Genomic DNA, 12,500 nt, shown 5'->3' with positions numbered 1-12,500 from the left:
CCCATCTCCCCCCGCGTTTGACGCCAGAATCAAGTTCTTCGGGAATGAGTGAGATGTTCTCGGCATGAATGATCTGCGTTGTGTCATAGGCTTCATGATACGACCGGAACGAGTTGAATGGCCGTAGAAAAACTCGACGATAGTTATGGGAAACGGCGGGATCATTAACCAATTCAAGATGAGGCGGGTGATGGGGGAGAAGATAGCGGCCGTAGGCTTCAACAGCCAGAAGCGAATGAGCATAATGACATGACGCTGGGTCTTATGAGTGACTCACTGGGATCTTTGACGGTGTATAGATTGTGGCGGACAAGATGAGGTTCGATGACCTCCCTGCGTCCGAGGATGAGCATTGCTGACCATGATCGGCTGAAGAAATGATCGCCCGAACTACGACAACGTACCAGATGGGATTGTGAAGAGGCATGGCAGTGGCGAACGCACAGGGCAGACAAGGCGAGCGGCACGGGTGTGAATGGCCCAAGGGACGGAAGACGGGGTGCGCTTGGGGCAGGGGGGACACAGTGGCGGCCGATGATCCGTCTGATGTTTACGGGTTTGACATCCGATAACAGCGCGATAATCAGTGGGTGAGGTGTGCCGCTGCCTGGCGCCGCTCCGGCTGTCACGGAAACGTGCCTCCTTTCATCACACCCAGACAACGCTAGTCAAACTGCTGCACGTCTCTGCGGATCGCCATGCAGCGTTCAAGTGCTGCACGCCGTGCGGAGAAACGGCCTATCTGCATTCCCGAGGTCGCTGGCGAGTGATGGACACAGCATGTGACGCCAGCGGTCGGCAGCAGACCGTCGCTCGCGATCCAATGCATGATTTGCTTCCCGGGAAAGACGAGGAAGTGAGAGAAGGGGGATGCCATGGGGGAAGTATGCAGACATGTGGTGGAAATGTGCATACGAAGTGAACATGGGATGTGTGGATATGGGGTGTTTGTGGAGAGCGAGAAGGGTGTGTATTGCATCATAGCTCATAGGCAGCAGCGTCCGAAGCCGAATGGAGGTTCGTTTCGCCCGCTCCAAGGGTCGTTGCCAGCCTGGTATATATATTCGTACATAGCGCATAGATTCATACGTATACCTGTTCTCTTACATACATTCCCAGACCACAGCGTCCCTTTCTTCGCCACAAATAAAGGATCCACGCACCAGCCGACCGCCGCCGTCTCGTGACTCAGCCCAGCCTATCATTACTGCTCCATTCAATTCACTTGGATTCCCCACCCTTCCGTCACCCACAACCCCCAAGTGAGTCCCTCTTTTCATCTCCCTGATCCACGATCCTCGGAAGCATCCTTTCTCCCGTGGGCTTCGCCAGTCGTTTGCCAACTGCTCTGGGCTTCTTTCGCCTACGCTGGCACCTTCTGTGCCTCTCCTCTTCGCCTCTTTTGGCGCTCAGCCAGCTATATTAACCGCTGTTGGGCGGGTGCATACCCCTTCGACTCCATCCGCACCCCAGAAAAACCTTATCCAATCCCAAAAATAAAACCTTCTGCCATGCCCTTACAGCGCGCAGTATCTGATTCCCATGCCCTTGTTTCGTTTCGAGCTAACGATGACCCGTCTGTTCACTTTCGCCCGCGCCCAAAGATCAAGCCATTCCCAACGAGCCCTAGAACTTACCACTTATCTCCTTCACTCCAACTTCGTTCTCCCAAGCAGCTCCTACTAGACTGGAGTGACGACCTTTCCGCTATCAACGAATTTCATATACCAATAGCCAACATGTCTTCCCAGCCCCTCGAGAAGGCCAAGGTAATTTTTTTTTTTTTCTGCAAGATGCACATTCCAACAACACAGACTGATTCTTTTACTTGACCAGCTGCCGGTCCCAAAGAATCTTCTTTTCATCGAAAATGATGTTCCACCTTCGACCACCCCTTCAGCGGCGACTACTCCCACAGATCATGAACTCGACCCGCTTGCCCATGCTGGCGATAAGGCAGAACTTCTCACCCAAGCTCTTCATGAGAGTCAAGTCCCTACAAAGCCAAAGAGCCCACCCAATAATGTGTCGAGGTTGGGCAAACTTGGACAGCTTGAGACAAGATTGCCAGATATCAATGCGGAACCTAATGAGTATTATGGCGGAGCACAGGTAACCAGTAGGGCACGAACATTCAGCAATGTAAGTCTCGTGTCCTGTTCCTGGACGAACCAACTGATCCACAATAGGTCGGTGTCGAGGGTGAATTCAAGCGTCGGCCTATGCAAATGGGCGGTGAGAAAATCTCTAGAAATCGCCGACTTTCGCATGGTGAGTACTACGTTAATGGCGTATGCTGATAATGAAGACGAGAGTACCCCGTCTGCTCCCAGGCGCTATTTAATTGATGTCGAGGAAACAATGAGACTCGTGTTGGAGCAAGAAGACACGGATAACAAGTGAGTCACATCATGTTCGAATCCAATCTGACTCGTACAGCTTCCAAATTTCTATCTATGATTCGGGTCCCAAACTTCTTTCATTGGGTACGGCGAGTTCTAATGCCCATAAAACCTTTGATATCCGGGTACGTCCAAATATCTTTGCCGTTTGATAATAATAATTGCTGAAATGAGCTGGGGTTAGGGCACATATATGTTATCGAATCTTCTTCAGGAACTCGCACTTGCCCGAGACTATGGACGCAAGCGCATTGTCTTGGATGAAGCTCGTCTTGCCGAGAATCCTGTGGACCGTCTCTCTAGAATGATCAAGAACTCATTCTGGAACAGCCTCACTCGACGCATCGACGCAGAGGGTCTTGAAATCGCTTGCGCGGATCCCAAGAATAGAAGCCAGCACATGCGAGCCAGGATTTATATCCCACATGGAGAGGATGAAATGGCCGAGCATTATCGTCAAATGTGCTTCTTCTCTCAAATCCCTAGCGGTATGATACGCTGACACATCAACGCAGAGCGAAAGAGAAACCCAACCTCAAACTCGAGGTCGATATCCTTCCCAAAGAATGTGACAATCCAGCTTTTGTCAAGACTCTCAACGATAAACCAGGCATTCTCGCTCTTGCAATGGATAAAAAGGTTGACGCAGACGGCAAGTCTCACCTAGAGGCTCTGCCATTTATCGTTCCCGGTGCAAGATTCAATGAGAAGTATGGTTGGGACAGCGTAAGTAATACATCGGACTTGTAAAATTAGCATCTAATCATGTGCAGTACTTTATGGCCCTGGGCCTCTTGGTAGACGGTCGGGTCGACTTGGCCAAGAGTATCGTCGAGCACTGTATTTTCGAAATTAAATATTACAACAAAGTTCTCAATGGTAACCGATCATACTATCTCTGTCGATCTCAGCCTCCTTTCCTTACAGACTTCGCCCTTCAGATCTACAACCAGCTTGATCGCAGCAAGCCAGCCGAAAACAAAGCATGGCTCAAACGTACCATCCAGGCCGCTATCAAAGAGTACCACCGGTACTGGATGCAAGAGCCCTCGCTCGACCTTGTCACTGGCTTATCTCGCTACCGCCCTTCTGGCCTAGGTATTCCCCCTGAGACTGAAGCCAGTCATTTCACTCACATCCTTCAGCCGTATGCTCAGAAGATTGGGATCTCTGTGAATGAGTACATTGATGGTTACAACGACGGGACAATCAAAGAACCTGAGCTTGACGAGTATTTCTTGCATGACCGAGGAGTACGAGAGTCGGGACATGATACCTCATACAGACTCGACAGAAAGTGTGCAGACTTGGCGACTGTCGACTTGAACTCGCTCTTATACAAGGTGAGCTATTACTATGATTGACACACAGACGCTAACCGGACAATGCAGTATGAATTCGATATTGCTTCGGCTATCCAAGTAGCCTTTGACGACGAACTCTACCTGGACGAAGAGTTTGAATTGTCTCCCTGGCCTATCACCGCCGAGGCCTTCAAGGCTGGCGCCACTTACCAGCTCTCGACCAAAACTCCTCAGACAAGCAGGCACTGGTTTGAACGGGCAGCTAAACGCAAGGCAACCATGGATGAGCTTTGTTGGAATGATGGACAGGGAATGTACTTTGACTATGACACCAAGCTCAGGAAGCAGACGCGATATGAGTCCGTCACTACGCTCTGGCCTTTGTGGGCAGGCTCTGCCTCGGAGGAACAGGCTTTGAAGCTTGTGTAAGTAGCAAATATTGTTCGTTGTGAATGAAGCGTCGCGACTCACAAGTTTTACAGCCGCAACGCCTTACCCAAATTCGAAGTTGCTGGTGGTCTTGTATCTGGAACTGAAGAATCGCGTGGCGTAATCTCGTTGGACAGACCCAATCGTCAATGGGGTGGGTACCTCTGGGGTTTGTCTGGCACGTGCTGACTATCAGTGATCAGACTATCCTTACGGTTGGCCTCCTCATCAAATCATGGCATGGGTCGGGCTTGAACGTTACGGATTTGTAGACGATGCATCCAGGCTGGCGTACAGGTGGATCTATATGTGAGTTGTTGAGTTTGGATGTGTTAAACATACTAACACTAGACTTATAGGATGACTCTATCGTTCATGGATTTCAATGGTATCGTTCCGGAAAAGTTTGACGTTGTTGAACTTAGCCACATGGTAGATGCGGAATAGTGAGTGAATAGACTCGCATCCGATTCACTTGGAAGCTGACCCCGCCTTTCAAGTGGTAATCAAGGTACTGATTTCCGATACGTGCCGAGAGAAGGTTTCGGGTGGATGAACGCTGCCTATCAAATCGGTCTCCAATGCCTGTCAACCGGTATGAGACGAGCTGTTGCTGCTTGTGTACCAGTTAGTGTTCTAGCAACCCAATTGCAATGGCTATAACTGACATCAAAATTTAGCCTTGGGTTTTCTTTAACCTTCCTGCACCGGACTTCACATCTGCCAGGAAGCGACGTGCTGAACGGGAAGCCCGGGATGCCGAAGCAGCCGCATCCGGCCACGGTGGTGTGCCGAAGAACGAAGTCCATAATGAACCTCCCTCCCTAGAACAGGCCATCGCCAGCCTCAAACTGGAATTAACTGCTCCGTATTCGAAATCGGTCAACAAATGATAAGGAAAGAACGCCTGGAAACATTCTTGATGGCGGTACATATGTGTACTCAAACGTCCATCCCATTGCGCAATCGATTCTTGTAACTCATGGATATGGTCATGTAAATCAAATATAACCACAACGTCCAGCAGTATGATACTTCATCAAAGAAATGACTTAGACTCGATCTGTTTATACATTCGTGATGAGAACCGTACTACTAATGGCGAATATCAAATACTATATGTGGTAAGCCGACCTTAGCAGTAGTTCTTTATACAGACAGACAAACAGACAAACAAACAGCCCAAGTAAAATAAATAAGTACTTCTTTTGCAAGAAATCCAACTGAACCAAACAAGTTTCGAGGTGAAGCAAGATCCTTTCTTCCTTCTTTTTTGACCTCCTTGATATATCCTTTGTAGGCCAGTGCATCTTACATGATGATGAAAACCAGAGCTGGTATACAACCAGTATACTCACGCAGAAAGGCATAAATAAGGAAGACCGTCCGTATCCCCGCTGATGTCTTTCTAGTCCTACACCTTTGCACCCCCAATAGTTCCCTAAAACACAACCTCTTATTCGTCTTTTTACCAATTTCGCTTGTTTATTCCACCTGCCACCATCATCACCGTCATTATTATAGCGATCCTTGACTTCCATTACTTACTCCCAAAGAATAGTATAGCCACTAACAACATTCACAACCTCATTTGATCAGAGGCGCAGCACATCCCTTGACGAAGCATTTACTCACAGCTACGTTCTGTCTCCCTACCAGGTTGTCTGCACCAATTCAATGTCGTCGATCCCGGACCTGTCAACAGGGAGCTACATACCCCACCATTGGAGGACTGCTCCAGGGTCCTCGACCGGCACCACTTCAGTTCCCACAATATCTTCTTTATTAGCGGATAAGTTTAAACATGCGAGAAACTCAACGCTGGATAGTTTAGGAGGGGCGAGAAACTGGCTTGCTAACACGATGAGTAATCTAGGAGATTCTATCAAGGGTAAGTATCTTGAGAACCCTGCTGTCACAATCTGTTAACCGGCCCCTGATAATTACAAGTACCCTCACCACCCGCAGAGCCTGTTTACGGAAGGAACGTATCTTTCCCTTCCTACCTGACAAGCGATGATTCTACTACCACCACTAACAGCTCATTGGGCACCCAAATCGCCACTGAGACCCCTACACCATCGTCTGTAACCACTCCATCTGTCGAGCCTACAAATGCAGTATCTTCCTCTGCTTCTTCTAGAAGGATGCCCGCCAATGCCATTGAAAGCACAAATGGTGCTAGCAGCTGCAATGTCACGAGAACACCTGAAGGTTGTACTTCCTTCGACATAGACATTAGGCAAATTAACCTGGAGGAAGGAGTAGCAATCATTAGTACAGGAGACGATGGACCTGCACATTCGGTAATTATCACCAGAGATATTAGTCAGTGTTGAGGACTTCTTAGGTTTCTGCGGGCACTAATCTTGTCGGAATTTTCAGATAATGTTATCAACATTGATGTGAATAGGTTGACAGCTGATCAAACTACGTCAAATTCATCGACAGCTCCTACAGCACCCAGAGGCATCCTACGACGACCACAGTCGTCAGGATCGACACAATATTCTCAAGCTTCTTCATCGCCAACTCCATCTTCTGTGTCGCAGTCTCATGCGCAGCCGTCAAGTGGTGCAGGACCCAGGTCAGTAAGGCTGGACTGGCATGAATGGATGATTCAACAAAGATTGACAAAGGGCACACTTTTATAGCTTACTTGACATTGCAAGTAAATCGTCACTTTCTTACTCTGGACCATTACTTGTCTCAGGGGGACCACCGACTCCGGGAGATGACGGACAAAGAGTATTTCAAGATGTCAGCGTGCACGATTATTGCACAAGTACCAATGGTCTATCTGGTCTGGATAAACCTCTTACCGCTTTTGAAAACATTTCTTCGTTTATTCAAAGACGATGTGGGTGGATCACAAAGTTTTACAAAAATCTGTTATTGACATGGCATCTTTTATTCTGAAAAGACCGTCAGGACGACGGGTCCTTGATATTCAGCCGAACAGAGGCTAACGAACTCGCCCCCTACTTGTTACAATCCGGGAATGACGGTACTGAAGAGTCTCGGGCCTTGATAGGTTTTGGCCTCGATGATCTTATCATTAATAGCGTCCTGCCGTCCAAATATGAGTCCGAGGGTGACACAAGTCGATCTAGGACAGTGCTTGTAGACGATACGGAAGTCCCCACTACGACTGAGGCTGGATCTGGGGTGGATGTAAGCGCGTGGAAGGGCCACTCTTTGAATGAATGGTTGAGCGAACGGGTGGCATCTACAGATACGTTCGGCTTGCAGTCCGATATATCAAGTCTTTCCGATGGAAAAGAACTGTTGAATGATGTCCGATCCTTGGGCAGCCAAATGTGCCGCAGACGTGAGTTTACCTGTACTTTATCCTACCAAGGCCAAAAATAGGCTTACTGTCCCGTTTCGGGGTCAATAGACGGCATTGATTCGGATCCAGACTTGACGACATATTTTTCAACTCGGATAGGTACATATATGACCGATAGGATGCTCTCCAGTGGTACGCGGGAAGTCACCCCCGGTATTCTCGCCGATGCGGATCACATCCTTTTCAAAGCCATATCTGCATTATCCGGAATGTCAGAGGATGCACGCATATCTACGCTCTTAGGACGAAATGCTCCCACTTACAGCCGTCATACAAGCCAATCGGCAGCTTCCCGGACTCCATCAACTGAATCTGTGACATCTCAATACCCGGATCATTCGCTATATTCTGACAGTAGCTGGTGGGCACCCAGTTCCCCAACGTCTCAAAGCAGCTCATATGTTGAATCACCGTTGACTTCATCAACATCATTCAGTGATGTTCCGTCCTCCACAAGTCGATCGGTCAGATTCAATCCCTATGTCGAAGCTGTTCATTATGAGTAATTGGTTCCTGTCGTTTCTGAGATTAGCTGTTGTTGTTTCATCTTACATAAATGTAAAATTTCTCTCAGACTCGTACGAATTGGAGATTGAATCGCACACTTTCCATCGAGTTTTTAATATCGTAGCCACAGAAAGACTACAACTCCTTCCTTGTACACACCCAGGCCCAGAGAGAAACTTTGTGGCTGTCGCCGAATCTTCGACCTTGCAGTCTTGATTCTTTTCAAACGTCCACTTGCTCTCGCTCTTACCAGCTTCTTCCAACTATTTCATCACTTTTTCCAAAAACAACATCCCTTCTAATACTTTTTCACAATACCTGTTCCCTTGTACCCGAGCGCACTTTTTGCCCAAATTAGTATGGCGTCTTGAAGAGCGCCTGGTATATCTTCCCCCTGCCATGACTTGACAAAGACTGGATCTGCCACTCCTTGGGTTCCAACAGAAGGTAGGCTGATCTGGATGGGGAAGACAGGTAAAAATTGGATAAAATCTGCCTGCAACACGGAGTAAAACGAGTTTTGCAATGAAGTTGGGGTTGCCGCAGGAAAAGCACTCAACAATCTCCAGCTTGCCATCTGGTCTCAGGACACGAGCAGCTTCCTCCAGTTATTTGACCCATTTTGACTCGGGAATGCTTAGCCCGATGAGGCGGATATGGATAAAATCAAAGACGCCCGAATCATATGGAAGTCCATGCAAGACTATAAGAGCCCGTCGGTCAATTTCGGTCGATAACCAGTTGGTAATTAATCGGTCGTGCACTTACAAGTCCGCTCTCTGCCAAGTGGTGCCAACTTTTATGCTCTCCCATAGTTGTTGGCCTTGTGCCGATTCAGTGGTTGTTGACTTCCTGGCTGTTCGTTCAGCCTTGGCCAGGCTGGGCAAGTCTACTTGGCATGGAGCTAGATCCAGGCCTACTATAATAATCTTCGGTCATGCTATAGCTTGTGATATAGGCCACAAGCCGGATCCCGTACCAATCTAGACAGCGAAATTCAGCAAGAGCATGATTCGGCATAAGCCAACTCACGTCCAAGGCCTATTTAGGACGTTGATCAAGTATGATAAAAGTATGACGATTCCCGCTTAGTTCAAACAACGTTTCATGTAGCCTTCCTTCTCTGCAGTAGATGATCAGCAATCGGTAGACTTGCCCGATTCACATGATATTTGCAGATCCAAGACTTGTCTTTTCCCGCCCAACTTTGTATAGGTTAGCCACTTGTTCAACTTTAGCATCTATCCAAATTCTCTTCCCTGGCAAGCCAGATGATGTTCTGGTGACTTTTCACCCTTCAAGAGGACACTGTGAAGATATATTGCTGTCATCCTTCACATTCTTCTTCAGGCTCAAATTTTGTGTGAGACACTTTCGTTGCGCGCTTCCATGCGCTCTTCTTCTCCTTATGGCCAGCAGGCTCGTCACGCTGGATCTTAGGGCTTCTCCAAGCTAAAAAGGAATGTCCAGTGGCATAGGAGGCGGTGCTGGGTAGTTGCGGGGTTTGCAAAGGTCAGCGAGCCTCTATGGATGGAGACTGTCTGCCACTGCCGGCCGCATTCCAGCAGCGTCTCTTATATACTGTTACAGCTTTCTGCAGTCTGCATCTGCTATTTACGATTCACCATTGCGGCACAGCGCTTAAGGCGAAGCACGACACCACCGAAAGCGAGCACAGGGCGCAGAGCGCAGTGGAACAGGGCCGAGCTGGCTGATAGCTGATATCGGCTTTGTGCTGCGTAGTGCGTGCATGTAGTGATAACCTAATCCATTTATATATATATCTTCATAGTCGGACGTATCAGGTGCTGGAGATGCATCGCGCATATTATGGCATAGAGCATGCATGATGACATACAGCCTACGTAGCATTGGCAGCTGCCTCTGCCCATACAGCGCAGCGGGCACAGCCACAGGAGTACGGACCCGCAGGTACGCCAACCCACGCGACGACGCGTCTTTTTGATTTACAAAATTCGCCCTGCGGCCCCTGCGGCGAGCCTCCACCTCCACCTTCCACAGTCTTTTCGCTCGGCACTGCCTGGGCATTTAATTTCCCTCCGCCGAATGCCAGATGACAGACCCACGGGATAATAAAGCCCACTTCAGGACACTTTGCAGAAACTCACTATACAAAGCCCAAAGCATGAATGCCCGTATCCCTTTGATCCCCGCCTGCGATCGCCTGCGTACAATTACACTTCCCTGGTGCCTGCTTGCGAGCATTCCGGTTGTATGACGTGGGGCACAACAAAGTCGTTGCCTTCCGGTACAGACGGGATGACCATATCGTTCATTGGCTGGTGAGAACAATTCACAGAGAATATATATATAGCCACATGTATCTTCTCAATTATCTCTCAGCCCAAATACCTTACAGCTCTATACCAGAACAAGCAAGGCCACCTGCACCACATACCTTTGATCATGTTCACCAAGGCCGCTATCGTCGTCGCCCTCGCTGGCACTGTCAATGCAGCTCTTTCCATCAACACTCCCGTATGCCTTTTGCCCTTTCCCGCAACTATATTAGCTCAACTGACAACTATTACTTTAGGCTTCTCTCATTGAATGCCAGCCAGCCGCTCTTTCATGGAGTGGTGGCTCTTCCACTCCTTACTATCTTGCCGTCCTTCCTGGTGGCCAAGTTTCTGCCACTGCTGTGGGTCTACAAATCTCAAGTCGGTGCATATATATAACTGACAGCGATACTATGCCTTATAGCTCGAGAACATCGACACTGTTGACACCGAGTCGTACACTTGGACAGTCAACCTTGCTTCGGGCACCAACATGTAAGTTTGAGCTTTTTTCTTTCCAAGTCTCCTATCGCAGACTTTATAATTTCCAAATGTCCTTCGCCCATCACGCCGTGCTGAGAGGGACTGCGCTGACATGCATTCCTTGCGCCTGCAGAACCATCAGGGTCACCGATGGCAGCGGCAATATCGCTTACTCTTCCCCCGTCGTCATCCAGGAAGGCTCCAGCTCTTCCTGTTTGACTTCTAGCTCTTCCTCATCTGCCACTGCGTATGTCTTTTTCAACTATAGCGGCGGGGGTGACTCCGCTGACAAATAACATCGTGCTGGAAATAGCGCTGCTGGCTCTTCTTCCGGTGACTCTTCTGCTTCCACAACTGCCTCTGGCTCTTCTGCCTCATCAGGCTCTTCTGGCTCTTCTGCTTCCACAACCGCCTCTGGTTCTTCTGCCTCCGCTTCTTCCTCTTCTTCCTCTAGCGACTCCGGAGCCCTTCTCACCAAGGGCAACGCCGGTGTCGCTGCTTCCCTCGTCGGTATTGTAGCCGCCGCTTTCGCTGCTGTTGCTTAGCAACGTAACATTGGACAGTGAAGACCTTTTTATTGTTTGAAAACAGAACAAGCTAAAATGGGAATGATCATTGAACATTTGTAGCTAGTTTGATTGGACGTCTGAGATACGATCTTTAAAGATTTACAAGTACGACCCTCCCCCTAATGGTAGTGTGATGCAGCATTGATTGATTTTTTTTCCCTTTTTTTTTACATTGATACTCATCAACAAGCAGTGTACAAGTTATGGCTCCCAGCATATTTTATTTACGTTGGCCTAGCTGGCTATCGGTAAATAAATTGATGATATCGAAAAACCAGGCGTGTGGCAGGCCGGTACGATAACGATAGGCAGTAGATGGGGGGTGATAACTGGATACTACAATGATGATTAGATTATTATATTCTCGATATTTTGCCGTCGCAGAAAGAGAACGACGTTAAAGACGTCATCGTAACGGAAGAACCACTGGTGAGTTTGGTTCTTTGGCCAAGTCGAAGAGGCACGCCGGAGACCGAACTATAGCTAGACTGGGTAATATATACACTAGTACCCTCTTCCTTTTTTTTGCTCATGTCTTCGTTCCTGCTTATTGATTCACAGTAATTTATGGTTAGTCATTTGTTGCGATCGTTGATTATGTTGATTTACGTTGATTGTTGTCCGTCATTTCTCGTCTTTTATTTATGGATACGATTCAGGACAACAGTGAGGGTTGGTCCAGCATTCAGTAGCCGCAGCAGTAAACAACTAACTGTACTCCATGCTTCGCTGCTACGGTCATTACAACCATTCGTATCCCGCTGATACTGATGGTGGGTAACACCATCACACAAGAAGCAACAAGGAATATACACAATATATAGTGTCACGAAGTTTATCATGGGCATTATTTCTTGTGTACTACTTCTTGGTATCTAGTAGAAAGTCACAAAGACAATATCTGACCTCGTATAAAGGGCAAGTAAGACGATCATAACGAACGACTGTCGAGCGATTCGCGCATGTATGCAATTAATACTTCATGGTATCAAATCCGGATAATCACAATTATAGCAGTGTGGGTATGAATTGTCACCAAAAGATCCAGTCATTGCACAAGATCCACAATAATACACTACACATTGTGAACCCCCTCAAGCATTCCCATGCACGCGAACCTTCAAGATCCAATCAGCCAAACATTTTTTTAAGCA

The 12,500-nt window shown here is 48.0% G+C and overlaps 5 protein-coding genes across 5 annotated transcripts in view; 3 read left to right on the top strand and 2 right to left on the bottom strand.

Annotated features, from left to right (window-relative positions):
- Nucleotides 1-577, bottom strand: part of CNB02800 (lysophospholipase) — a 2,009-nt gene extending 1,432 nt beyond the window's left edge. The window contains exons 1-3 of the mRNA XM_568868.2: nucleotides 405-577; nucleotides 278-333; nucleotides 1-216 (exon numbers count right to left, since the gene is read on the bottom strand). The exon at nucleotides 1-216 is cut by the window's left edge and continues 93 nt beyond it. Coding sequence (XP_568868.1) covers nucleotides 1-216; nucleotides 278-333; nucleotides 405-427 — 295 coding nt within the window. The 5' untranslated portion in view covers nucleotides 428-577. The remainder of the gene's footprint in view (nucleotides 217-277; nucleotides 334-404) is intronic.
- A 442-nt stretch (nucleotides 578-1,019) lies between these two features.
- On the top strand, nucleotides 1,020-5,534 carry CNB02790 (alpha,alpha-trehalase, putative). Its single transcript, XM_568867.2, has 15 exons — nucleotides 1,020-1,262; nucleotides 1,605-1,769; nucleotides 1,837-2,142; nucleotides 2,190-2,271; nucleotides 2,309-2,399; nucleotides 2,440-2,527; nucleotides 2,587-2,864; nucleotides 2,918-3,128; nucleotides 3,176-3,745; nucleotides 3,794-4,131; nucleotides 4,189-4,289; nucleotides 4,339-4,444; nucleotides 4,495-4,581; nucleotides 4,636-4,762; nucleotides 4,816-5,534. Exons 2-15 carry the CDS (start codon nucleotides 1,740-1,742, stop codon nucleotides 5,026-5,028), a joined length of 2,628 nt encoding a protein of 875 aa, XP_568867.1. The 5' UTR covers nucleotides 1,020-1,262; nucleotides 1,605-1,739; the 3' UTR covers nucleotides 5,029-5,534.
- A 108-nt stretch (nucleotides 5,535-5,642) lies between these two features.
- CNB02780 (hypothetical protein) lies at nucleotides 5,643-8,016 on the top strand. The gene is made up of 6 exons (XM_024656531.1): nucleotides 5,643-6,026; nucleotides 6,086-6,463; nucleotides 6,521-6,623; nucleotides 6,790-6,995; nucleotides 7,059-7,466; nucleotides 7,536-8,016. The coding sequence occupies exons 1-6, from the start codon at nucleotides 5,813-5,815 to the stop codon at nucleotides 7,991-7,993; spliced, it is 1,767 nt and encodes a 588-aa protein (XP_024512208.1). The 5' UTR covers nucleotides 5,643-5,812; the 3' UTR covers nucleotides 7,994-8,016.
- A 2,289-nt stretch (nucleotides 8,017-10,305) lies between these two features.
- CNB02770 (expressed protein) lies at nucleotides 10,306-12,283 on the top strand. Its single transcript, XM_568866.2, has 5 exons — nucleotides 10,306-10,493; nucleotides 10,552-10,656; nucleotides 10,719-10,789; nucleotides 10,911-11,024; nucleotides 11,091-12,283. The coding sequence occupies exons 1-5, from the start codon at nucleotides 10,422-10,424 to the stop codon at nucleotides 11,320-11,322; spliced, it is 594 nt and encodes a 197-aa protein (XP_568866.1). The 5' UTR covers nucleotides 10,306-10,421; the 3' UTR covers nucleotides 11,323-12,283.
- Nucleotides 12,119-12,500, bottom strand: part of CNB02760 (conserved hypothetical protein) — a 3,534-nt gene continuing 3,152 nt past the window's right edge. The window contains exon 6 of the mRNA XM_568865.2: nucleotides 12,119-12,464. Within this exon, the coding sequence (XP_568865.1) occupies nucleotides 12,441-12,464 (24 nt within the window). The 3' untranslated portion in view covers nucleotides 12,119-12,440. The remainder of the gene's footprint in view (nucleotides 12,465-12,500) is intronic.

This window comes from Cryptococcus neoformans, assembly GCF_000091045.1.
Source record: "Cryptococcus neoformans var. neoformans JEC21 chromosome 2 sequence".
Classification (NCBI taxonomy): Eukaryota; Fungi; Basidiomycota; class Tremellomycetes; order Tremellales; family Cryptococcaceae; genus Cryptococcus; species Cryptococcus deneoformans.
Note: the sequence above shows the minus strand (reverse complement) of the source record. Positions and strands in the feature narration are given on the sequence as shown.